Source organism: Carassius carassius, chromosome 8 (assembly GCF_963082965.1).
Source record: "Carassius carassius chromosome 8, fCarCar2.1, whole genome shotgun sequence".
NCBI classification, from domain to species: domain Eukaryota; kingdom Metazoa; phylum Chordata; class Actinopteri; order Cypriniformes; family Cyprinidae; genus Carassius; species Carassius carassius.
Genome location: NC_081762.1, coordinates 16,506,671 through 16,531,690, shown reverse-complemented (window position 1 = coordinate 16,531,690; position 25,020 = coordinate 16,506,671). Strand labels below are relative to the sequence as shown.

At 36.8% G+C, this 25,020-nt stretch overlaps 1 protein-coding gene across 12 annotated transcripts in view; it reads right to left on the bottom strand.

The window, feature by feature from the left end:
* adgrb2 (adhesion G protein-coupled receptor B2) overlaps positions 1–25,020 on the bottom strand; it is a 300,747-nt gene that overhangs the window by 70,776 nt on the left and 204,951 nt on the right. For all 12 annotated transcript variants that reach the window (XM_059556467.1, XM_059556463.1, XM_059556465.1 and 9 more), the window contains 2 exons: positions 22,848–22,950; positions 19,311–19,354 (listed from right to left, as the gene is read on the bottom strand). In XM_059556467.1, the coding sequence (XP_059412450.1) occupies positions 19,311–19,354; positions 22,848–22,950 (147 nt within the window). The remainder of the gene's footprint in view (positions 1–19,310; positions 19,355–22,847; positions 22,951–25,020) is intronic.

The following is a 25,020-nucleotide window of genomic DNA, read 5'->3' as shown; positions in this document are numbered from 1 at the left end:
CTTACAAAGTCAATGCAAAGACGCAATCAGACAACGGATCAGACACGTCCTCGCGCGGGTCTACAGACACAATGCCCCACGTATGGCGTGTATGCCCCATAATATTAATCTTGTTGATCGTTATAATAGCATACGTTTTCTGTAAAGATACGAATCAAAACAACTCACCTGTCGAGTAAAACACAAGCGAGATCGGCATCTCTTTCTAGTTGAAGTTTGTCACGAAGCTACTTCCGGATTTGTCCATGACACTGTTGTCATGTGGTTTCTACGTCAGTAAAGCCGGTAACAAAGGGTAACTGACGTCATTGACAGGCGACTGCACTGCCCCATGTCACTGTTTAGAATGGGAATTTTCTTATAATTTACAAGTAGTTGAAAACATTAGAGATATTGTTAGTAATCAGCTGGACAAAATATATAACACTAGCCTAGTGGTTTTTGGATATTTTACTGCAAATATCTTACAAATTGTACCTTTAAGTCAATGTCTTTTTTTTTTTTTAGTGCAAACTTTCTATGCAAATTAGGCCTGATATAGATTGTGAGCTATATTCACTTTTAATTTGCCTGGCACAAATTACACTATGCTATTACCACCTGTGGTATTTTGTTTAAAAGACGTGTTTGTGTAGATTTTCAAGCCGTCAAGTCAGCAGTGATTCATCAAATGATGATCAAAAGACGGAGAGGCACGTTATAATCAGGCATTTATCCAGGCTTGTGATTTAGATGCATTTTTAAATATCTTAAAGTGTCTATTCAGGCTTCTGGATCACAGTGCAGTGATGCTGGACAGATCTAGTAAAGAATGCCAGATTGCAGTAGTCTGCTGCATGCTTCACAACCTAGTCTCACAACTACATGATAGGAACTGCACCTTGCAAATTTCATTGGGCTTCAGCTAGTCAATTAGAAAACAATGCTATAAGTGTGAGTAATTAATTCCTTGTGCAAGAGTTTTGTGAAATACCAGTCAAACCTATGCAGAAGCAATGCAAGAGCACATCTGCATTCTCTATATTTTCATCTCTCTCTCCCTCCCCCCCTCTCTCTCTCTCTCATAAACATGCATCATTCTTTCTTCAACACATATGCTCCCACAGCTAGAGCTCAATAAATAAAAACCTACCTAATGCAATCTAAGTGAAATCTTTCTTTTGCCTTGATCTGCAGATTGACACTTCAGAGGATCTGAGGCAACTCCCATTCAAAGTCTATCTGACGCCAACAGAAACAAAGATGAGCCGACCGACACGTGAATGGAATTCTGGGTATTTCTAGTGGGGCTAGGATCAAGCACAGAGCATCAGGTGCAAACCTTCCGGGGATATTAATCAACAGCAGGTGAACAGGAGCAGGTGTGATAAGAGATACAGGGCTTTGTGAAATATCATCTAAAACATTGTTTGGCAGGCAAGACGGATACTTTGCTTAGATCAGAAAACATCCAATTACTGAGCTCTCAGAATGAGACAGGTATGCTGTCCGGACAACATCATTTACCACCCTTCGGGACATTATCTCTTTATGCAAGATTATACCTGCTGGAAAGATATTGTTTTGAATGATGGTTTCCAATATGGGACGGCTTTTTTTTATTTAATTTAAAGTACTATGTAAATCCCATACTATATAAATATATGTTAACCATTCAGTGCCATGGGGTAACTGTGATCTATGTGTAAATTACTAAAAGTTGTTGTGTTTTAAAAAATTCACTCAAATGCCATATGACATATGAGATGAAAATAAAGGCATGTTTATACAAAAGGTCAATCACTCTACCTTTCTTTGAAAGTAATGTTTAAAGTTTTAGAGACTTCAATGATATGGTCACATTAGAAAAGGATACAATTTTATGGGTAAAAAGGCCCTTTGTCTAATGTCATTGTATGAAGCACAGCTCACAGAAGCAATTTTCAACTTGAACCTGATGCAAAACCTATTTGGGTAAATCTTTCGTCCTCACATTAAATTGCAGATCACATGGAATACTATTGAGATGACTGGATTTCACTTATGAACATTTACCAAACAACGGTGAATTTGACCATACCTTAAGTTTTTTTCTGCACATACTGATTATTTAAAAAATAAACCAGCATTTATAAATATACTGTAAAAGGTGGGATTTGCCCCAGTCACCCTTATATCAACATACCACATGACTTTAGACTGTGAGATCATCAATGAACCACAACTTCACCAAAAAGTTAATTCAGGTACCATGAACCAAATTTCAGCAGGACTAATTTCCCCCCCAAAAAACCAACCAAACAAAAAACATTTGCATATTTCCAACACAATTCTATCCACAATTAAACTCCCACCCAAGCATAACCTCCACAGCCATTCATATGCTTCAAAAAGCATCAGAAAAAAGCACATGGGCACACTGTGTACCAACCTGTCCTCCAACCAATACGCTCGTATAGGTCGTTTGTCCAAATCCCTGAAATACGACCCATCAGAGCGTATACTACAATTGCGCCCCTATCGGCAAAAGGTCGTTTTCATATTAATGTTTTGTACTCTTTTATTTTTACTCTGATTTGCGTTTCGTTTAGCTCAGTTGGTAGATTATTGCGTTATACCTTGATATGTAATCATGTTATCATGGGTTCAATCCCAGGGAACGGACGTGAACAAAAATGTATATGCTCAATAAATCATAACGTAGCATGATTTCTGTGAGGGTTAGGTTTAGGGGTGGGGTTAGGTGTGGTCATTCCAACGAATGAGCCACCTAGTAAAATATGTAGGAAATACTGTGAGATCGGTGTAAAAAGCCCACACATTGCATTTAAATAAACATGCGTTTTGATTGGTAATGACGTTATACGTCATTTCATGATTACAGACGCAACGCGATACTGTCATTATTGTTACGCCCGCTAGAGGGCACTTAACTTTAAAACGTAAATATAGGTTGTAAAAAGGTGCTTGCACCAACGACCTATATGGTCGTTTTTTGTTGGAGGACAGGCTCCTGTGTACATACCCTCCCTCTTTACACTATTAGCCAGCATGGTAATCAAACTCTGTGAACCTTTTTATTTCTCCCTATGGTTTGAGGTTTTTCTCTCAATAGCTCAGTAGGCATTTTCACTCTTACGCTGCCACTCTATCATACGCTGCCACTCTGTCGTACGCACAAAAGCAAATATTTATGCTAAAAGCAAGGTCAAACATGGTAACATTTGGAGAATGAAATGCCACAGCAGTCATTTTTCACCCTTTGGTATGTGTGTACGGCTCCATTATTTAATTAGCACATGCTGTGATAGGTTTAATAAACCAGCAGCATGCCCCCTTCCTCATCAATGGCCCGGCCAGTGTTTGTGTTTAGGTCTCTGATTAAATGACCAGATCTGCCGTGATCAGATTACAGAACAGACCAAATTGACTTTGTCCCCTTTTGTTTTTAATATCCACTACAAGATGAGCTGCCTCAAACCACAGGATGAAAACATGAGATAAACGCTGGTAAAAGATATCCAGCTGTGGTGTATTATAGCAGCCGCCATCTTGACAAAGGGAGGCAGTTATGTTGGACTTGCGTCTACTGTGAAGGTTGAAAATAAACCTTAAACAAACAAATTAAACATGGATTCTGACAGCTAATCCATGTGAGGAACAGTTTTATTTAGGGAAGCCAATTAATTCTAATCTGGTTATAGGCACCTGCGTTATGAGCTAAATATGCCCTATATGATTACAGTGAAAGGGTGTTCAGAGAAGAATTATGGGAGTGTTAAAAATAATTTATAGAGTATAAAATGCTGAAAACAGGGGGAAAACACTGTGAGAAAGAAAAATGAGAAAGTGATCTGAAAGGGAGAAAGCAAGAGAGAAAAAGACTGATAAATAGCTCTGGAAGTATAAAGGAAAGGAAATATTACATGACAAGCGGAATACACTCAATCTGGCATATCCATTTTACTACAAAACAGAAGAATTTTCTGGAACTTAGTACATGTAAGGCCATTCATAACCAAGGTTTAGTGATATATTTAGAGAAGTTCTGATAAATTGAGAAAAGAAACTGAGCTAGTTGTGGGAGCAAGTGTAGTTCTCTAGGCACAAGGCTCAGCCTGATATTCTGGAAAAACAACTGCATGATTTTGAGTAACATATGGCTTTTATCTGACAGTTCAATAAACAAGAATGTAGTGCTGAGAAACTTGCACTTTAGACACAATATTGCCAGGTCATGTTTTTGCACTGCAAATGAAAATAGTTACAAAGCTACAACAGCACCAAGCAACACACAGTTTCAAAAATGTCAAACCTTTCAAAACCTCAAAGAGTTTCAAAAACATTCAAAAAATGCTTATACCGTACATTTAGAAATTTCATGAATCAGTGTGTTCAAAAGAAATGTCTGAATAGACAAATCTATGTCTCACTAAATCTCAATTTATGAATGAATCAGCGGTTTTTAACGAATCGGTTAAATTAATCAATCTTATAAGTCACTTGTCACCATGAGGGTGTATTGTGGTTTAACACCCTGATTTCTCATTAAGTTCTTTCAAGATCAAAGTATCTGGACTACGTTATCCACAATTTAATAGCTCTATACTTGTACTGCATGTCAAACAAATTCTACAACATTGAAACTTACTCATACCTGCAAAACTAAAACTATCTCTGAGCAATCCTTCTTTTTTCCATCTGGGCATGTTGCCTCAGATCTATACTACAGATACTGAAGCATTGAGAGTAAAATGTTTTCACCCAAGTATGAAAGATCATGTCCTCGTCCTCAGAACTAGAAACACAATGCTTTTGATTCAGTGTTGCAATCATATCGGAATGCAGCAATCATATCGGAATGCATGGAAAGTGCTTGTCATTGGCTTTTCACCTTTACTTTCCTGACCATAATTGTTAAGCTTCTTTAAATAGATCAGCCTTCCTCCCGATGCTCTGATGGGAATGCTTCCAGGCAGGTTAGCAATGCTTGTGACTAGCGGCCCTGCACAACAGCTTCGTCAAACAACATCCAAGATGAAATTCTCTGAGGTAATGACCACAGTAGAGCATTAAGAACATTGCTCCTTCATGGACTGACCAAATAATGGATGGAGAACTAAAAATAGCCCACGATATCAAAAGAATGACGATGTAGCCAGCTAACCCAGAGAAAGAACTTCACAGCCAACTCAAGCAATCCACAGGCACCTCAGCAGATCTTACTTCCCTTTTACATGCCACAATTACCAAGAGTTTAATATCTTGACAATCAGATATAAATGATCTGACAAAGAGGTTATTAATATTTAATATAATAATGCATTCATTTATATAACACTTGATTTACATGATTTAAAAAAATAATAATAAAATTATAGATGATCTTTGTCCAACATTCAACCCAGCAAAACTTTGATTTACAAACTATCCAGTCTACTCATCATAATTATTTATTTTAATTGGTTAAAAGACATTAAATATGTATGTACTCACCACAGTGGTGTAGTCTAACTCCACACAGATGCTATATGTAAGGAGACAGACGCTTGCTGAGATTCAATCTGCTGGTGTTTCGATTGACACACTAACACTGTCCCCTGCCCTGGAAGCCACTCCCACAACACACACACACACACACACACACACACACACACACACACTTGACTTCCGCCACACACACTCTAAACCACCAGAAGAGGTATGGGGTTATTTCCGCATCAGGTGTTTTGAATCTAAATATAGAACGATGAATCTTTAGTGGCTCACAGGCAAACTCAAATATACTTACTCATTGAAGAATAGCACGGAAAGCTCACGTAACTTTTGTGTAATGATATGAGCAGGAAGCAAAGAGAAGATTACATCGGGAGGAACAAATAAAAAGAGGGAGAGTTGCCCGGTGTAGAGATGTTGGTCTAGCCATGGTAAGACAGATAATGGCGCATGAAGCTGCTCTCGCGGCGAGATGGATTCCACATTATCCCAGTTCAGCTCATTTTAACCATAAGATGCTTATGTCTCACTTTATTACAGGATGGGGGAAGGGGGGTAACCAGGGGACACGCAGGTTGCAATATCACAGTGAGGAGGGGAGAGCTCTATCCACCCAGATATTTAGCTAAAATAAAAATCCCTTTAAGCCAAATGGCTCCAGGAATCACTATTAAGTTGCTGTGATTATTTTCTCTCATGGTGTCATAAAAACAGAAGCTGTTCTAGCAGCTGATCTACAGTCCATTGAGTGGGAGATAGTCTGAGTCATGGCATCGTTAGAGAGAGAGCGCCATGCTTTTTTTCAGATAATGAGCGGGTGCACACAGAGTTCAGGAGTCTGTAAACCAGACATGCCAAAAACATCCCACAATGACTTCATCCTGCCGTATACAAATATACATATATAGCAGCTTTACAGTGACCTGAAACATATCTGTGACACAGTTGTAATGTGTTCTCTGCCATATGAACAGAAAATTATCTGAATTATGTGCATGATACACATTATTAGTATATCTTTATGCATGGTAGGCTTGTTAACATATATACACATATATTAAAAATACATATTGTTAAGGAACTATTTAATACTACATAACTTTGTATTATATTATTATTTATATTTCTATCATAACAACTCTTGGAGGGTTTGGCATAGTAATGAACTGTACATGACAATGAAAATGAAAATTCTGTCATTAATTACTCACCCTCATGTTGTTCCAAACCCATAAGACTATTATTGACTATTGTGTATCTTCAAAACACAATTTAAGATATTTTTTGATGAAATCTTAGATCTCTCTGACCCTCGCATAGACAGCAAGGGAACTACCACGTTCAAGGTCCCTCAGATTTCATAAAAAATATATTAAATTGTGTTCATTGCTTATATTCCTTTTTATTTATTTCCATTATGGTGCCACTTATTTATTTCAACTGTAGAGTTCACAGTCTTTGCTGCTAAACCTTAATTCATATGAATTACTATCAACTAGATGTCAATGGCTTTAGTTATTTCAAACATTTTACATTAAAGGATAATCATGAACAGTAATAGAGCTTCAGCATCCCACAGGGTGTTTCATTTTAAAGCAATTAATGAAGGTTTTACTTTTCATTATAGTTATTAAACAGATAGTTTTTTTTTATCTATGTATGTAAAGTCACTGGAATGGATTGATTGATTGATTGAGAATATTTACCTGCTATGAACAACAGAATACATTTAAATATGGGTTAATAAAATAGAAAACACAATATAAATAAACATAAATAAATCACTTATTTTACTGACAAATTTTGCATCAGAGGGGATAATATATATCCTACAGAAATTGCTTTTAGATTGAAAAAAAAATCATGTTTTGTTGAAATGACAAATTTAGTTGAACTAAACACAAGAGCCCGCAAATTCTGTCAGACTGAAGTAGAAAAAGAGCCCTGTGTATGTGTGGCTACTAGCTGCATGCTTTCACACAGAAGTGGAGTGTGGTGGCCTAAGGGTGATGGATGGCAGTGGTGTGGATTAGAAACTGGATTAAAGCATCCATCCCATACCTACTCAAAAAAAGGTTGTTGGGATCAGCATCCTGTTATTTACCCGGTCACTCCACTCCCTCTGGCATGAGCCCTGCCCCAATAAGCAGCATGGGATTCTAGGTCAAAGAGAGAGAGCTGCTAGTGGCAAGGTTGAATTCCCAGGCTCAGCCTCCACAATCTGGAAAAATGGAATGCTTACTGTGTAATGAATGTGCATGTTACCATACAGGGTTACTAAAACCTGTAGTAAACTGTGAGTTCCAGTAGCTGTGAATGTGTCAATACTCTGTCACTCCAACAAAGGAAAATTTGAATTTGAAAATTAAATTGACTGCAAAGGTAATGTTAGGGAACACCAAAGATGCCAACTGAAGTCTAATGATCTGGACTGCACTGGCCAAAGAAATTAAAACAGTATCTTAAATTACAAGTCACAAATATAAATTTGGAAGTTGTGTTTCTCATGATTGCACCAGCAATCCAGCATCCCATAATGGGCACTGGTATCCAAAACATAACATGATGGTACTTCACTTTATGTTGTTTCATAGTTTGGTGTACTATAATTGCAAAATGTGTATGATAGAGTTGATATGTCCAAGTGTTGACCATAAGTAAATAATCTAACAACCTCACAAGTATCTCATGACCCACATTGTTCTCAGCACACTTGCTTAGTAAACATCACATGTACTAACAGATGATATCATGGTGTTTTTCTCTGTGCAAATCTCTGTGTATGTGGGGCATTATGATGGACAGAACTTATTTCTGTTCATTTGCTAACTGTGACTTCGTTGCAGCACATTTCTCATTTAAACAGAGGTAGGGCTTTAGAAGACAGATGGCATGGACATATGGACATTTAAAACATTGAACTGTAAACACGATGCCATGGCCAGCATAATGTCCTGCAGTTGCCTGAGCAGAGAGAAACATTTTAAAATACACACATGTAGTGGGCCATTGGGTAGGTGTGTGAGGTTTTCATGCCAACTTCCAGCGTAATCCTTTAAATCGAATACTTACAGATTCAGACAGACACAATGAGTCGATGTGGGGCATGTGCTCAAACACACACACACAGTGAGAAGTGAAGCGGATGTTTGTGGAGATGAACCCTGCAAAAATAATGATTTCTCAACTCAAGCTGTGCTAATGTCTCACAAAGAACCCTAGATGAACAAATAATTACCTCCCTGTCTTATCATTTGTGGGCTGTGACTTCTTTAATATTATTATTTTCTTTTGTACAGGCTTTTTTTCCTATTTGAAAGCCATCCAAATACAGCAAATGCTCACATCTAATGTTGAAAGCATTTAAACTGCACTGCAAAATCATCTAATTTGATAAGAGAATGATCTTGCAATTCAATCACTAGTCTATTAGATTATTAGCATCAAGTCTAGTCTGCTTTGCAGGTCATTGTAGCCAAGTAAGATTTCATGTCACCAGGGTTTGATGTATGGTGAGTTTATCAAAGCTATGTGGGAAACAACATTCCATTTGATTATTTTATGTTTAATGTTAATGTTTATTTAAATTCTGATTCAATTAAAATGCTAATTAGTGCTTAAAGACCCTAAATATCTCTGTGTGAAACCATCTTATTGACTTGACCTGATTCAGCACCACGGACAGCAACATGCACATGCACTGAACTGAATCAAGGCTTAGAATGATGACTATGGAAATGTGCTTTAGTTTAATGCAACTCCTACACAGCAAATTCACTGAAATAACCCTGAACGATGGTGATATGTCTTGCCTCTTCCTCTTGCAAATGAGGAAACAGAAGGGCAAAGGGGAAGTTCTATATGAGTAATCTATAATCAGCCTCATTTGGATTGAAACTGTGAGGTGGAAAATAAATAAATAAATAAATATGCCTATCACACTATAAAATACAAGCATATACAGTACGGTGAAGAAAAATTATAGACTTTTTTAAATGTGTTTTTGAACATAGTAGTCTCTTACAAATGGCTCTCATCATGACCAAGGACACATTTATTTGATAAAAAAAGACTTAAGAATTATAGTGAAATATTACTGCAGTTTAAAATAACTAATTCATTTTTATGTAATTTGTTCCTTTTAATGGCAAAGGTGAATTTCCAGCAGCTATAACTATAATCTCCAGTGTCACAAAATAATTCAAAAATCATTCTAATATGCTGATTTGGTGGAAAGTATTAATCTCTCTCTCTTTCTTTCTCTCTCAAAATAAAATAAAATAAAATAAAATAAAATAAAATAAAATAAAATAAAATAAAATAAAATAAAATAAAATAAAATAAAAATAAATACTCACCCTAAACTTATGAATGATAGTTTTGTCACTGGTTCAACCAATGGTGTGACTTTGGGGGCGAGGCTATCTGTTAATCTAAAATGAAAGGAAACTGGTTTAAAAACAATCAATATTTTAGCAATTTTGCATAACTGCACACATAAGCTGTATGCTAAAACATACTGTCCTTGGAATACAAACATAATGAATAAATTATGATTTTAGCAAAGCTTCTAATTTTTTCTGGTCTCTTTCCACATCAGCCTCAGGGATTCAGAGTTCTGCACTTTACAAAATGACAGAAGAAAGCCAAGGGATGTGAATAACTGGAGTAAACAAAAGCATCTTTGTAGGACATATTCTCCTTGCTGCTCTCTTGAGCTGTTTCCAGTTTACCAGGTTACAAACAGATTAAAGAAGCAGACCCTGGTCCCTCAGGAGCCCCTTTAAGCCTCAGAGACCCTATACCTCTGCTGCTGCCCACATCCTACAGCCTAAGAGGAGGAAAGAGACAGAAAAGAGTGGCAAAGGAGGAGGAAAACTGAGAGAGAACAGAGCGTGTCCCACACAAACATGTACAGAACTGGTGCCTTTTCTCTCATTACCCTGGCACTAAATAGGTGATAAGAAACCACGTGAGTGCACTGTTGTAGCTTTTCATGGAAGCAACAACACAATTATCTTTTAGAAGTCTGTCTAGAATCTGCAATTTTCTTCTGCTTATGCTTGCTTAGCCCTAGCAGCCTCAGCGGCATGACCAATTAAAAAAAAAAAAAAAAAAAACAAGGAGCAAGAGAGAGAGAGAGAGAAAAGATTATTACTCTATCTTCCAAGTTTTTCACAACCAAAAAGACAGAAACTTAGTAATTCCGTTCACTATAGAAACTGAGAGGAAGATGTTAAAGGTGCCATAGAATGCAAAAATCACTTTTATAAGGAGTTTGAACACAGTTGTGTGGCTGCAGTGTGTGAAAACAACCCGACTATAATGGTAAGAATCCACTCACTCATTGTTTTATAATCCCAAAAAATAAACAGTTTCTCCACACAAGCAGTTCCAGACTATGACAACATAGTCGGTGAAAGTCCCGCCCATATGTGTTGCTCTCTGCCCTATTAGCCCCTGGAGCTGCGGTCCAGGTACAATGTCAGCTCCAAAGAGCCATTAAAGGTGTTGTGTGTTGGGATGCACCAACATAGACCTCTGAGGACACGGTAGTTAAATTATATTTTCGAATGAATTGTCCCGAAAAAAAAAGGAAAAGTCATATACTTCGTACTAACATTTTACACCGGACTCCCTCACAAACTAGGATCAGTTTAGCGCTGGACTTGTGCAAAGATTGCTTTTGAAAGAGGGATCACAAACATCCAGACTCCAAACAAAGTAAGCATTACGCATCATAATTTTGTTTTCCAAAAGAGCTTCTTGGCTCTCTGTAAGGCTAATGTTGCTAAAGCTACCATTGTGTCTGCCTGTTTTTACTAATGCTGCCTTCACATGCAACCAGAATGATCATGAACAGGAATGTGGTAGTAAAAAATTGTGTTTGGAAGCAATGTGTGAGGTCAGTAACACGGTCACCACCAGTGAAACCCTATACTCTTGAAGCTCTAAACTCTTCTGAGAAGGGAGAAGGGTTGCCAGGTTTTAGCAAACTTGATAGGCCAATTTTTGGCATTTTAAATTAATCGGCATGAGGCTGGAAAGTCATTTGTATGTGAAAGTAGAAACACGTTCAATTCAGACATAACTTCTGAGCTGATTATAATGTGCACATTAACTTATCATGCAATATCCAATATCGAATATAACAATATCTTCATGTCATCGCTCGTGGCCAGCACACTCTTTTAAGCAGTTAGGAGCAGCAGGTTGTGTAATATGTCCTTATTTTTGTTATCATTATGTCTATTTGACTTAGGGCAGTGTGTTTCCTATACATTGAGTTATTTGTGACGGCTTGTCATTATTTCAAAACTGACCGCCACAAATAGATTTCCCAAAAGGCGTATATTTCATTGAATAAAATGTGTGCTTCACAAGTCAAAATTAAAATGCAGCTCGGGTGTTTTTATATGAATGTATCTTTGAAAATAACTGAATGTCTTCAGAAAAGCTTCAATGTCATTTTCATTTCGTCTCTCCTGTAATGCCTGATAAATTAGCGTTTGAACAGCACTTATTTGATTACAGCCGTTACTGGGGAAACCGCTATATCTCCGCTCCAACAGTGCCTCCTGCTGGCAGATAATTAATTTGCAGTCAGTGGGAAACACTGGTGTCTGTCAGTAAACATAAACATTGTTTTGAGAAGTTTCTTAAGTTTTGAGCCATGTATGATTACTCTAAATTAGGCTACTACTTCTATTACTATTTTGTACCCTGCAATAATTTGCTCAAACTCACTTTTATGAGATGAAAAAAAAAAGAAAGAAAATCGGTCAAACATATCGGCAAAAAAAAAACAAAAAAAAAAAAAAAAAAGAATCGGTATCATATATCGGCCATCGGCTGCCTTGATTTCTAAATATTGGCATCGGCAAGTGAAAATCCCTCTCCCTCTCTCAATACACACACACACACACACACTCTGTTTTGTAATCTATTTGTGGAAAGCTGAACATGTCACCCCCCCCCCCCCAAAAAAAAGACAAAAAAAAAACCCTTGACCATCTAAAGATAGCGTTCTCTATTCTTTTATTGTTCTTCATACTTGTTTTCCTTTTAATTATTCTTCAAAAAAAAAAAAAAATATATATATATATATATATATATAAAAAAAAAAAAAAACCTGCAATGTGTATTGCGATAGACCAACCGGGACTTGTCACATCACTTATGTATTGTTGCTCTTTTGTTGGGTTGATTGCTTGTATTGTCCTAAATTGTACAACCCGAATTCCGGAAAAGTTGGGACGTTTTTTAAATTTTAATAAAATGAAAACTAAAAGACTTTCAAATCACATGAGCCAATATTTTATTCACAATAGAACATAGATAACATAGCAAATGTTTAAACTGAGAAAGTTTACAATTTTATGCACAAAATGAGCTCATTTCAATTTTGATTTCTGCTACAGGTCTCAAAATAGTTGGGACGGGGCATGTTTACCATGGTGTAGCATCTCCTTTTCTTTTCAAAACAGTTTGAAGACGTCTGGGCATTGAGGCTATGAGTTGCTGGAGTTTTGCTGTTGGAATTTGGTCCCATTCTTGCCTTATATAGATTTCCAGCTGCTGAAGAGTTCGTGGTCGTCTTTGACGTAGTTTTCGTTTAATGATGCGCCAAATGTTCTCTATAGGTGAAAGATCTGGACTGCAGGCAGGCCAGGTTAGCACCCGGACTCTTCTACGACGAAGCCATGCTGTTGTTATAGCTGCAGTATGTGGTTTTGCATTGTCCTGCTGAGATAAACAAGGCCTTCCCTGAAATAGACGTTGTTTGGAGGGAAGCATATGTTGCTCTAAAACCTTTATATACCTTTCAGCATTCACAGAGCCTTCCAAAACATGCAAGCTGCCCATACCGTATGCACTTATGCACCCCCATACCATCAGAGATGCTGGCTTTTGAACTGAACGCTGATAACATGCTGGAAGGTCTCCCTCCTCTTTAGCCCGGAGGACACGGCGTCCGTGATTTCCAACAAGAATGTCAAATTTGGACTCGTCTGACCATAAAACACTATTCCACTTTGAAATAGTCCGTTTTAAATGATCCTTGGCCCACAGGACACGACGGCGCTTCTGGACCATGTTCACATATGGCTTCCTTTTTGCATGATAGAGCTTTAGTTGGCATCTGCTGATGGCACGGCGGATTGTGTTTACCGACAGTGGTTTCTGAAAGTATTCCTGGGCCCATTTAGTAATGTCATTGACACAATCATGCCGATGAGTGATGCAGTGTCGTCTGAGAGCCCGAAGACCACGGGCATCCAATAAAGGTCTCCGGCCTTGTCCCTTACGCACAGAGATTTCTCCAGTTTCTCTGAATCTTTTGATGATGTTATGCACTGTAGATGATGAGATTTGCAAAGCCTTTGCAATTTGACGTTGAGGAACATTGTTTTTAAAGTTTTCCACAATTTTTTTACGCAGTCTTTCACAGATTGGAGAGCCTCTGCCCATCTTTACTTCTGAGAGACTCTGCTTCTCTAAGACAAAGCTTTTATAGCTAATCATGTTACAGACCTGATATCAATTAACTTAATTAATCACTAGATGTTCTCCCAGCTGAATCTTTTCAAAACTGCTTGCTTTTTTAGCCATTTGTTGCCCCCGTGCCAACTTTTTTGAGACCTGTAGCAGGCATTAAATTTTAAATGAGCTAATTAAGTGGATAAACGTGTAAAATTTCTCAGTTTAAACATTTGCTACGTTATCTATGTTCTATTGTGAATAAAATATTGGCTCATGTGATTTGAAATTCCTTTAGTTTTCATTTTATTAAAATTTAAAAAACGTCCCAACTTTTCCGGAATTCGGGTTGTAATTTGATTTGGATAAAAGCACCTGCCAAATGATTACATGTAAATGCAATGTAAACTGCTCCAATATTAGACTTTTAAGTCAGAAATGTATGTGTGTGTGTGTGTGTGTGTGTGTGTGTGTGTGTGTGTGTGTGTGTGTGTTTGGGGACACATGCTCCTCATCTCATGTGAAGTGCTAAAAGCTCTGTCCTTTTCATGGGGAGCGACCAAAGGCTTCCTACAGCACTGAAAAGGGCACCATAACCTGCTGGAAATTAGCAATTAGCTTTAGCTGATAAAGAGAGAGACAGAGAGAAAAAGAGGGACTGGAAGAAACACACAGAGAGACAGAACAACAAAGAGGAACAGTGACAGAAAAGGAGAGAGGACCAGGCTGATTCAACAGATGAAACAAAACCGGAAAAAGGGCGAATAAAGGCAAAATAACCACAGAGTGAAGAAGAGAACTTCAAGGCCACAGGAAAGAGAAATGGAGGAAAGGAGAGCCGAGGGAGGGAGATCGGGGGAGGTAAGGCAGCTGGAAGGAAAGGTGGCATTAAGATGAAAGAAAGCATGCAGAGACCAGTTGCACTTCAAACGAAGGTCAGGAAGCAAAACACAGCAATGTACGGAGAGAAGAGAAAGAGTAAGAAGGGTAATTAAGAGTGTGTGTGAGAGAGAGAGAGAGACAGAGACAGAATGTGGACAGTTAAAGGCAACCGAAAGAAGAAGAACCTGTGTGAATATGTGTTTGAGTTTGTTAACGTTATATTACATTATCTCTCTGGAATCTCTGGATTCTGATTGGTCAATAGTAACATTCTGCCATCAAATATCTTGTGCAGTGACCTGTAAACTGTACATTTGTCCATGGCAAACCAAATTCCTATACTGTGTTAGATTGATGTCTCTCATGGCTTTCCACGGTGTCTTTCTTCTCAAACAATACAGTCGTTTTAACTTTGGTATTTTAGTTACATTTATTTACATGTTTGGACTAGAGCATGTTAAGTACAAAGTTGGATAAAGTACATCCAAGTTGCTCGTTATCACAAATGAAACCCCTTCAGGAAGACACAAGAGCTGATTAGCCTGCCTTTGATGATGTACATTATTCACTTTTATGTGCAATAAAAAAATTACTATATTTGAAAATATCAATTTCGTCAATTTAAGAAACGAAAAGTAAAATTCCCTCCCAGTATTATTTCCTTTTATGCCATTTAAGTATTATATTAGAAAATTACAATTTAGTAATTTTAGGAAAAATAAATCAAAATCAGAGATTTTAGATTTTTTTTTAATTTAAATTCTGCCATCTAATGCAAAACTTACTTTTTTTTATTTTAAATTGAAATTAAATTATACAAATATTTTATTAATATACTATTGAACACTATTTTTTAAAGGATTTTAAGAAATTAATATTTTTATTAATCAAGGACATATTAAATTGATTAAAACTGAGTAAAAACATGTATATCAGTTACAAAATTAACTATTTCAGAAATATTATTCTATTTTCAAAGAATCCTGAAAAAAAGTATAATCTTTTACACAAAAATATTAAGCAGCACAACTGTTTTCAACATTCATGTCCAAGAGGGAATGTTTCTTCAACACCAAATCAATATACAGTATTAATAATGATTATCAAGGATCATGTGACAGATCATGTGACACTGAAGACTGGCGCAATGGCTGCTGAAAATTCAGCTTGGTCTCAAAGAATTAAAATACTTTTTAAAATATATTCAAATATAAAACAGCTATTATAAATTGTAATAGCATTTCAAAATAATACTGTTTGCATTGCATTTTAATCAAATATGTGAAGCCTCAATGAGCATAGGTCTTGAAATCTTTCCAACCCTTAATATATCTATACTCTGGAAAATACCATATAATATGTTCCAACTTTCTTATAACTGCTTAGATGTGTCAGTCAACCAGGCTGAGCTAATAAATATGCCAAAACCATGTTGGCCCCTCTAGGCAAATGAGCAAAGACCAATTCTGAACAACATCAATACCCATTAGCCCATGTACTGAAACATCAACTTGCTCTGTTCACAAACATCAGCAGCACATGTCCTAACTGCATGCAATTTGATCCTCCACATGCGAACAAATTCCACACAGCTTCACTCAAAACAAATTAACTGATAACAAATAAAGCGCAGACTGATTTTGATAGCCCCCTGTATCCATTCACACACGCCACAGCTGCACGACCGCACTTCTGTGAAAACATCACTCAGCCACTGTGCACACATTTATATAGTACATCCATTACGTTATCATAATCAAAAGCAATTTGTTGCTTAGTGCTATGCTTTTTTTGCCAGCTGTGATTAAAATGGCCCCATGGAGGTTTAGATTTGGGTTGGAGGGATTAAATGTGATTTAATGTGATTGTACAAGAGTAAAGCCCAGGCAGTTGTGAGCTTTGGAAGAAAGAAAATAAAACATTAAAAGGGAAACTCTGGTAAGGTCATTCTGTACATAAAAGAGAATTTATGATTATAAGCCACGCACAGTGCAAAGTTCATGCAGACTTAGGCTTTTTTTTCCCACTCTCAGTAAGTTCTCCAAGCTCTCAGAGATGTTTTTGAAGACTTTGGCCTCAAAAAAACTTTTGTGAATGAATAAATGTAATAATAAAAACTGGATAAAGAGTCACTGGGAAATGTCTGATCTAAGATTTTACTGTGAATGCTTTTTTAAAGTTTTGCAAATATCTGGAATCACTCACTGGGAATTTCCTTTTTCAAACATTTACGGTTAGGGTTATCAAAATATTGTTCATTTCTTTCAGGATGATACTTTTTGACTTTTCATGATCATACACAAACTGATTATAGACTATTTTTTAAACATTAAGATCTAAAACGCACACGTACACACATACATGTATATAACAGATAAATGGGTTTTTAATGCATGTCTACTTAGGGTAAAACAGATGCCACTTCTATTACATAGTCTAATTTGATTTATTTTCGCCAAATAAACATGAAGTAAAAAAATATTAAATAAGGTGAAACAATTTTGAAATTTTCACGTTACTATTTTTGCACATATCTGTTCTCTGCGTCCTCGAACATAGAACCCATAGAGTCAATCTCAACAGAACACGAGGGGTAAAGTGCATGTAAAGACATGCAAATATTAAGAACAATTCTCTCCTGACACACTTCAGCTAATCGTGGAAATTGAACCTGCGTCAGACAGTGATGGTTGCTTTAAATGAATTCACTGAAGAAAAAGCAGACTGCACCGTTTTCTCTTGATTATGCACAGGCAAAGTGCAATAACTACAGTGAGCTGGAAGCAATTAGAAATCATTCTATTGTGGTACAAGAGACAACAATAAAAGAGGAGGCGAGAGAAAAAAGATTGTAATCTTGAAAAGTCTGATGCTGGGAATTGTTTAAATGAACAGATAATTGCATGCGAAAAAAAAAAGCAGCGCCAACACAAACAGATCTATATTGAAAGACAAAAAAACATAGCTATGAAGTCTAAAGGCCTGTAATTTTCTCTTCTATACAGTACAGTATCAATCTCCCGCCTTAAGCGTCTGATAATGAATAAAGGGCAATGAATCCACCGGATGGGCTTTAGGATTGATTTTGCCATGTTTGGGTTTATAATATAACGATAAAAATCTCTATATCTCACCACTTTTTAATCACAGTAGCGCATTCATCTCGGAATGATTTGGAATGTAATTTGGTGGGAGAGGTAATCAGGTTTTGCGTTAATTGACTTTGCGGCCTGCAGATAGAAGGGTTTTTCTGCTTCAGTAATTACCATCCGCCACTCTCTTGTCTAGCCTGCCTGTTGCTGTGCCGACCACCTCCCGGTGCGTATTAATGATGCGTGAGGTGTTGCTGTGCCAGTGGGGAGTTACACAAAAGGAAATATTGGCGCAGCCGAGCGCGCAGGACACACCAGATTCTAGCGTTTCCACAGGTGCGTCATGCACAGCTGCCATCAAAATCAACAAAGTCAGTAGCACAGACTGCTTCATTTATTAAAACCAGCGACGCTTTGACTTCGTTGTGCTGTGTCGCTCACTTTAAAGGTGTATAGTTATGGTGACCAAAGTTGCCGAAGGTCAAACTTCGCCAGCAGTCTCTTTCACTCATTGTCAGTGTATGACTGTATCTCATTGTCAGTGTGAATGCATCTTGCGTCTCTTTTTGTCCTTTTCTCTCTCACCTTATTTGTGATGTTTCAAAACCTCTTTATATCGCACCTCCCTGATATAAACAGACTCAGAGTGCAGATGTTTTCCGACGCATATACAAACAGAACTAGAATACATGCGGCACTCTCAAAGCTCCTTAATAAACAGGCACAAAGACGCAACCAAAGCATATAAACAGACATGATTACGTCATCAAGATGAAGTCAAAATAAGAAAAAACACACACTATTGTTTGCCTTTTTTTTTTTTTTTTTTTTTTTTACATCTAGGCTGAGAGATGCTTGTTACGAGCTCTGCCAGTAGGAGGAGTAGTTTTGAGAACCTGAAAGCACAGTTAAAGGTAGACTGTGTTCACTTCATAGGGTACTACAGAGTGAAACAGCACAACGCATGTGATTTCATAAGCAGAGATCTCCCAGGAAAAGCAACATTGTTTAGATTTTTTAAGACAATGCAGTAATAAAGCTCCTGCCGTGACGGCTGACAGGTTTTTGGATGGGATCGATTCACAAGACAATCAGATCATGAGATTGAATGCATTGTGTTTTGAAAACTGGGAATTGGGTGTCAAATACTCACTTTAACGCATGAGGAGAGAAGAATGATTCAAATTTCAGCTCACTAATTCAATTAATGTAGTGTCAAAGACTTCTGATTATTAATGAGTATGCAAATACAAACACTGATGTCAAAATGCTCTCAACTGGGTTGAATAAATATAAAATGAGATCTGAAATATGGCGTGTGTCTGTGTGTGTGTGTGTGTGTGTGTGTGTGTGTGTGTCGGATGCAGATTTGTGACTTACGGGTTTCCGTAGTCCCAGACAACACACTGAGGATCCGTTGTGCCCTGAAAGAAAAACCAGAAAAAGTTAGGAATGACTCCAAAACAAGACAAAACAAATAGTGTCGCATTGCAGAACAGCAGAAAGAATATAAAATGCATATATACTATATGCAATTGTGTCTGTACGAAGGGAGATGATGTGTGGGAGAACATATGTGACTTTTACTGATTTATTTAACATATTCAAACCAGGTGGCATCTGCAAACACACAACACTGGGAATTTATTAGAAACATATGTTTCATAGGCTGCAATTTATTTATTTATCTATCTATCTATCTATTTATTATTATTCTTTATGTGAAATGTTTAGCTTAAAAAATATGTACCATATTTCTGCCACTAGGTGAAATAATGTGTATAATATTTATTATAATATTATAATATAAATATTATAATATAAATCTAATATAAATATAAATCTAATATAAACATATTCATTTGACCAAGGCCCCCTGGTAGAAAAGATACTATATCTCAGTTGGACCTTCCTGGTTAAATAAATAAATAATATTTTTATATATTTTAAGTGTTACTAAATGTTCCAGTTTTGGGGGTAGCCAATTTATGTATTTGCAAAATTATATATTTTTTCTTGAAATTATTCTTTCATTATTAAACATTAAAATAAAACAAGTATTTTTAAATTATTAATACAATTAATAATATTAGGGTCAACATTAATTATAAATGTTTCATGAGTGCCAATACACAAAGTTAAAACTTGTAATAATATTTCACAATATTGAATGGTAACTTGAATGTTAGTATATATGAACACACACACACACACACACACACACACACACACACACACACACACACACACACACACACACACACATTTTCCTTTAAATAAAGAAACAGAAAGAGTGGCGGGGGTGGGGGGTTTGAGGGAAGGAGAAAAAATACAGAAAAAATAAATAAATAAATATTCTTGAGGCCAGAGTGTAGACTCGTGAATCATAAAAACAAAAAAACAAAACAAAAAAACCCCAAAGGTTAATTCTAGCTTCATTGGTTTTGTGAGAGTTTGCAATGATGCCCTATTTATATGCCCAGTATGAGGCTCTAATCAGGGTTCAGTGGTGCATGGCTGAATGAACAGCTCATTATTGATTCTTCAACAAATCAGCTGCTATAATTGACTAATCTGTTTCAGCTAAAGTTATGCCTGTTATGTCTTTTCAGGAAGAAGAGTCCCACATGGGATCTCATGACCTGAACAATGATCACCTCTGACCTTCAGGGGTACAACAGACTCCCACTAGGACTTCCAGATTCAGAGGGCAATTAAATCTTGTTATAGGGTCTCAGTGAGGTTGTATACTTCCAATGAAGATAGATTCAGCGCGATACAGATGATATACAGGATTTTTAAACATTTCATTGCCCCCAAGTGGTTAAACAATGCTACATACTGGATTAGATCAAATGATTGAATCACATTTTGATAGCTGACACCAAGTAATAAGTGTCTGAATGACAGATGGTTGACACATTCCTCTCCGGTGGGTTTCAGGACAGAATAGCAGGCTGATGAGTCCAGAAACACTCACGCAGGTGTTCAATAATTGTGATATGTTTGCTAAGACCAGTTTTAAGTGTCCAGTAAGGACTTGTGCCATTCGATTGGCTCGAATGTACTTACCAGCACCACATACAGATGGCATTGGTACTCTCAGTTATAATGAGAACAAATGACCGGAGCCGTTTTGTCATCGCAGGTGGTAAACAAAACCAACAAAACATGCAATTGAATACATAATTTCAATTTGAAACTGACAGCCGGATGCGTTTGGACATCGGTGATCAATAACCGGTGTAGACGCCAGAAAGCCCATGTTAAGACTGATGAATTGGGAGGATAGCCGGCCAATGACACAGCTGGAGGGCACTGCCTCCATTTCCCAGAAGCCTCTGGGGGTCAGGATGGCTCAGAGCAGCTGTCCACAAAGAGAGGACAAGTCCCAACACACAGCCTCAGATTCCCCCCACTCTGTGTCCCAAACATCTGCGGCCGGGGCTCTGCTGGACAATCTGGACACTGACCCCTGCCAAGGTCTTTCATACACAGATGGGACTCAACCAGGACCATGGCTGAGCAGGGCACGACCTCGGTACGAGGGGAACGCGCGCATAGAAAACATTAATGAATCACATCCACTCCAGCATTCCCAAAACTCACGCCTCTATGGAGGAGACAGCAGGTAAAGGTTGCCATGACGACTAGGGGAATATCACATTGGCAGTGTTCTTTGTGCAGCTGAAGTCTGCAGTGATGCACAATCCAATCTGCAGGTTTCGCATTTTGCATATATCCTTGCGGGTGCATTTTTATTACATTTTTTTTCCCCACATAAAATATTGAGAGCCTTTATGTGCCGTACTTTATGTCCTGTGTATTTATGGATTGTTAAAGATGTTCTATTCATAACAGAGGATTATTAATAGAGGGTCATTTCAACAGAAATGTATTTCGTGTCTGATTATGGTGTTCAAACAGACTTACTGTACTAGAAGTCTGTGCTCACTGCATCCGAGGCAGTTTGTCAGTATATAAGGAGGCAGAAACTATGTGAAATGAAAGTTCGTTAACACTTTAGTACAGGGATCAGTTCTCACTAGTTGCTTATCAGCATGTCGATTATTAACACATTGGCTGTTTATTAGCACATATTGTGCATGACCATATTCTACATCCCTAATCCTACCCAAAACCTTAACAACTACCTTAATAACTATTAATAAGCATCAAATTAGGAGTTTATTGAGGCAAATGTTGTAGTTAATGATTTGTTATTAGCAAGAATTGGACCCTAAAATAAAGTGTGACGAAAATGCTGAACATATGTGAAAATATTCCTCTATTCTGAATACACTACCCTTCATAATGTAAGTTCATTGGGTCTGTAAGAATTTTTAAAACGAAATAAACACCCATATTCTGCAAGGATGCATTAAATTGATCAAAAGTTAAGGTAAAGACTGCTGTACCTTTAAACTTACAAAAATAAAAAAATAGCAGCAGCACACTGTTATCAATGTTAAGTATTTATTTATGAGAATATTTGATATTTAAGTTTTTTTTTAATGATTTCTGAAGGATCACTTGACACTGAAGACTGGAGTAATGACTGCTTAAAATTCAGCTTTGCCATCACAGGAATAAATTACATTTTAAAACATTAAAATAGGAAACCAATATGTATATATATTGTTAACATTTCACAATATTAATCTTTTTACTGCATTTTAATCAAATAAATGCAGTCTTGCTGAGCAGAAGAGACATTCAACAACAACAGCAAAAGTTTACCAACCCCAACTTTTGTATGATAATGTGTAAGAAAATAAAAGTGCTACAACTAGTCACCCAAGTGATTCAGTTAGGAAAAGGTACATCAAAAGTATATTGTAATGAAATATGCATATTTTGTTGAGGCATTTGATATTAAAGCCTGTTAAAATATAAATAAAAGTATAAAGTATTTACATTGAGCAAAGGGGCGAGTTCCACTGATACCAAGGGCTCGGTGGGCTTGGGTAAGGGACGCACCGTCACAGTCAGAATCTTCGAGCTGATCACGAATGGATCTCTGTCAGGAAGGAACATAGAGAGAGTTAGATCCAAAACTGACTACATTTCACATCTACCAATAGTATCAAGGCTGGGCAACATTTAGAATGTAAGAACTGGCTCCCTTCAAGATTGAATTGGCCATAGCCACAGAATGCTCAATTGGAAATGGAATTGAAATGACAAAATTATGAAATTCAAAATGCCAATTCAAAGAAATTCAACACAGTCACACATCAGAGAATGTTGATTAGTTGACAAATTTTCATGAAACAATTAGTTATTTGAAAATATTGCTAATTCTACATATTAATTTCCAGACAACTGATTACACATGTGACCATATACCACAAAATCAGTCATAAGGGTACATTTTTTTAAATTCCAATTTATAAATAATCTGAAAGCTGAATAAATAAGCTTTTCATTGATTTATGGTTTGTTAGGATAGGACAATATTTGTCTGAGAATTTTTTTTTTTTATTTGTCCGAGAAATGTACAAAATATCTTCATAGAACATCATCTTCACTTAATATCCTAATGATGCTTGGCATAAAAGAATAATCTTTAATTTTTTACACATGCAGGTTTTTTTTTGGCTATTGCTACAAATATGCCCCAGAGACTTGAGACTCTAAACTAGGTTCAATATTACCAAAATAATTTACATAAAAACAGATTTATTTATTATTATTATTTTATATATTAAATTTGTTGTTGATTTTTTTAACAAAAAAAAAGAGTAAAAAACATAAAAAACATAAATTAAATAAAAATCTCTATTGGTGGCATTTCAAATACTGGTTAGGATTATAATGTACACTTACTGCAGTGAATATATTTCAACTGAAATCTGAATGGCTCACAACCCTGGCAGGTATTCCATGACAGAGCATGATACAATGACTGTGTGCCACCGTGTGTGTGTGTGTGTGTGTGTGTGTGTGTGTGTGTGTGTGTGTGTGAGTGTGTGTGTGTGTGTGTTAAATCCATTGGCAGAGCTATTTTGGACCATACTGTGCTAAGCAAATCCATCTATTTTTTGTGTGTGTGAGTGTGTGTGTTTGTTTGTGTGTTACGGAGAGAGATAAAACTTATCGAGTTGGGTCACAGGGAGTTACATTCTGTCACAAACAAATCGTGCAGGTTAGCTCCCCATGGGGCAGCGAGATCAAGGATGTGTGCTCTGGGCAGAAAATTAATGAGAAACAACAGCAAAAGCAGACCAAAAACAAACAAATAGCCTTAATCCCATACATATTCAATGAGCTCCGTCACAATCAACCTCTCTGAGGAGCAATGACCTGGATACCCGTGCCTCTAACACGGCTCATAATAGAAAGAGACAACAAGCGGCGTTTGTCGGCACACTCATGTGTCTCTCGTCAGGGTTGAGGGCTCTGACATGCTCAGTGAGTTTGGACAGTGAACTACAGACCCCAGCAGGGCTTGAGCAGAAGAAGAGAAGTCTCTACATACCCCTCAGTGTCAGCTGCACGAATCAGCTTAATTACACTTATCTCCTTTCTCTCAATACAGACAGGCTCTCAGTAGTGGATACTCTGAGGGCAATGACAATACAGTTACATGGAATATCTAAAAATGTAGCCTCGCGCTATCCCTAACTGTGCACGGTGTGATTATTTTCTGTAAGTGTTCTTTATGTCCACACTCAGAGTACAAATGATGTGTGACATTATGAATATGAACAAAATGTATGTATGTAAAAACTGTTCTTGTAAAACCTGAGCTACTATATGAGATTTAAGATAATGAAGTATTTTAAATTTTCTCAGTGATATACATTTTTTTAATTAAATGTTGTTTTTATTTTGAGACATCAGAAATATTTTTTTGTAATTTTGTTAACTTGTCACGAAAAAAAAATGCACATGTACAGGGAAAAAATGCATTACATTATAAATAGAAGAATGAATTAATATACATAAATGTAGTATTTAAAAAAAAAAAAACATATGTATTAAAATAAATATGATTATGTCACTGGGCCACAAGAGAAATCTAATCACATATAAAAAAAAAAAAAATAAAAAAAAAAAATATTTTCCCTGTGTCAATCTCTGTGAG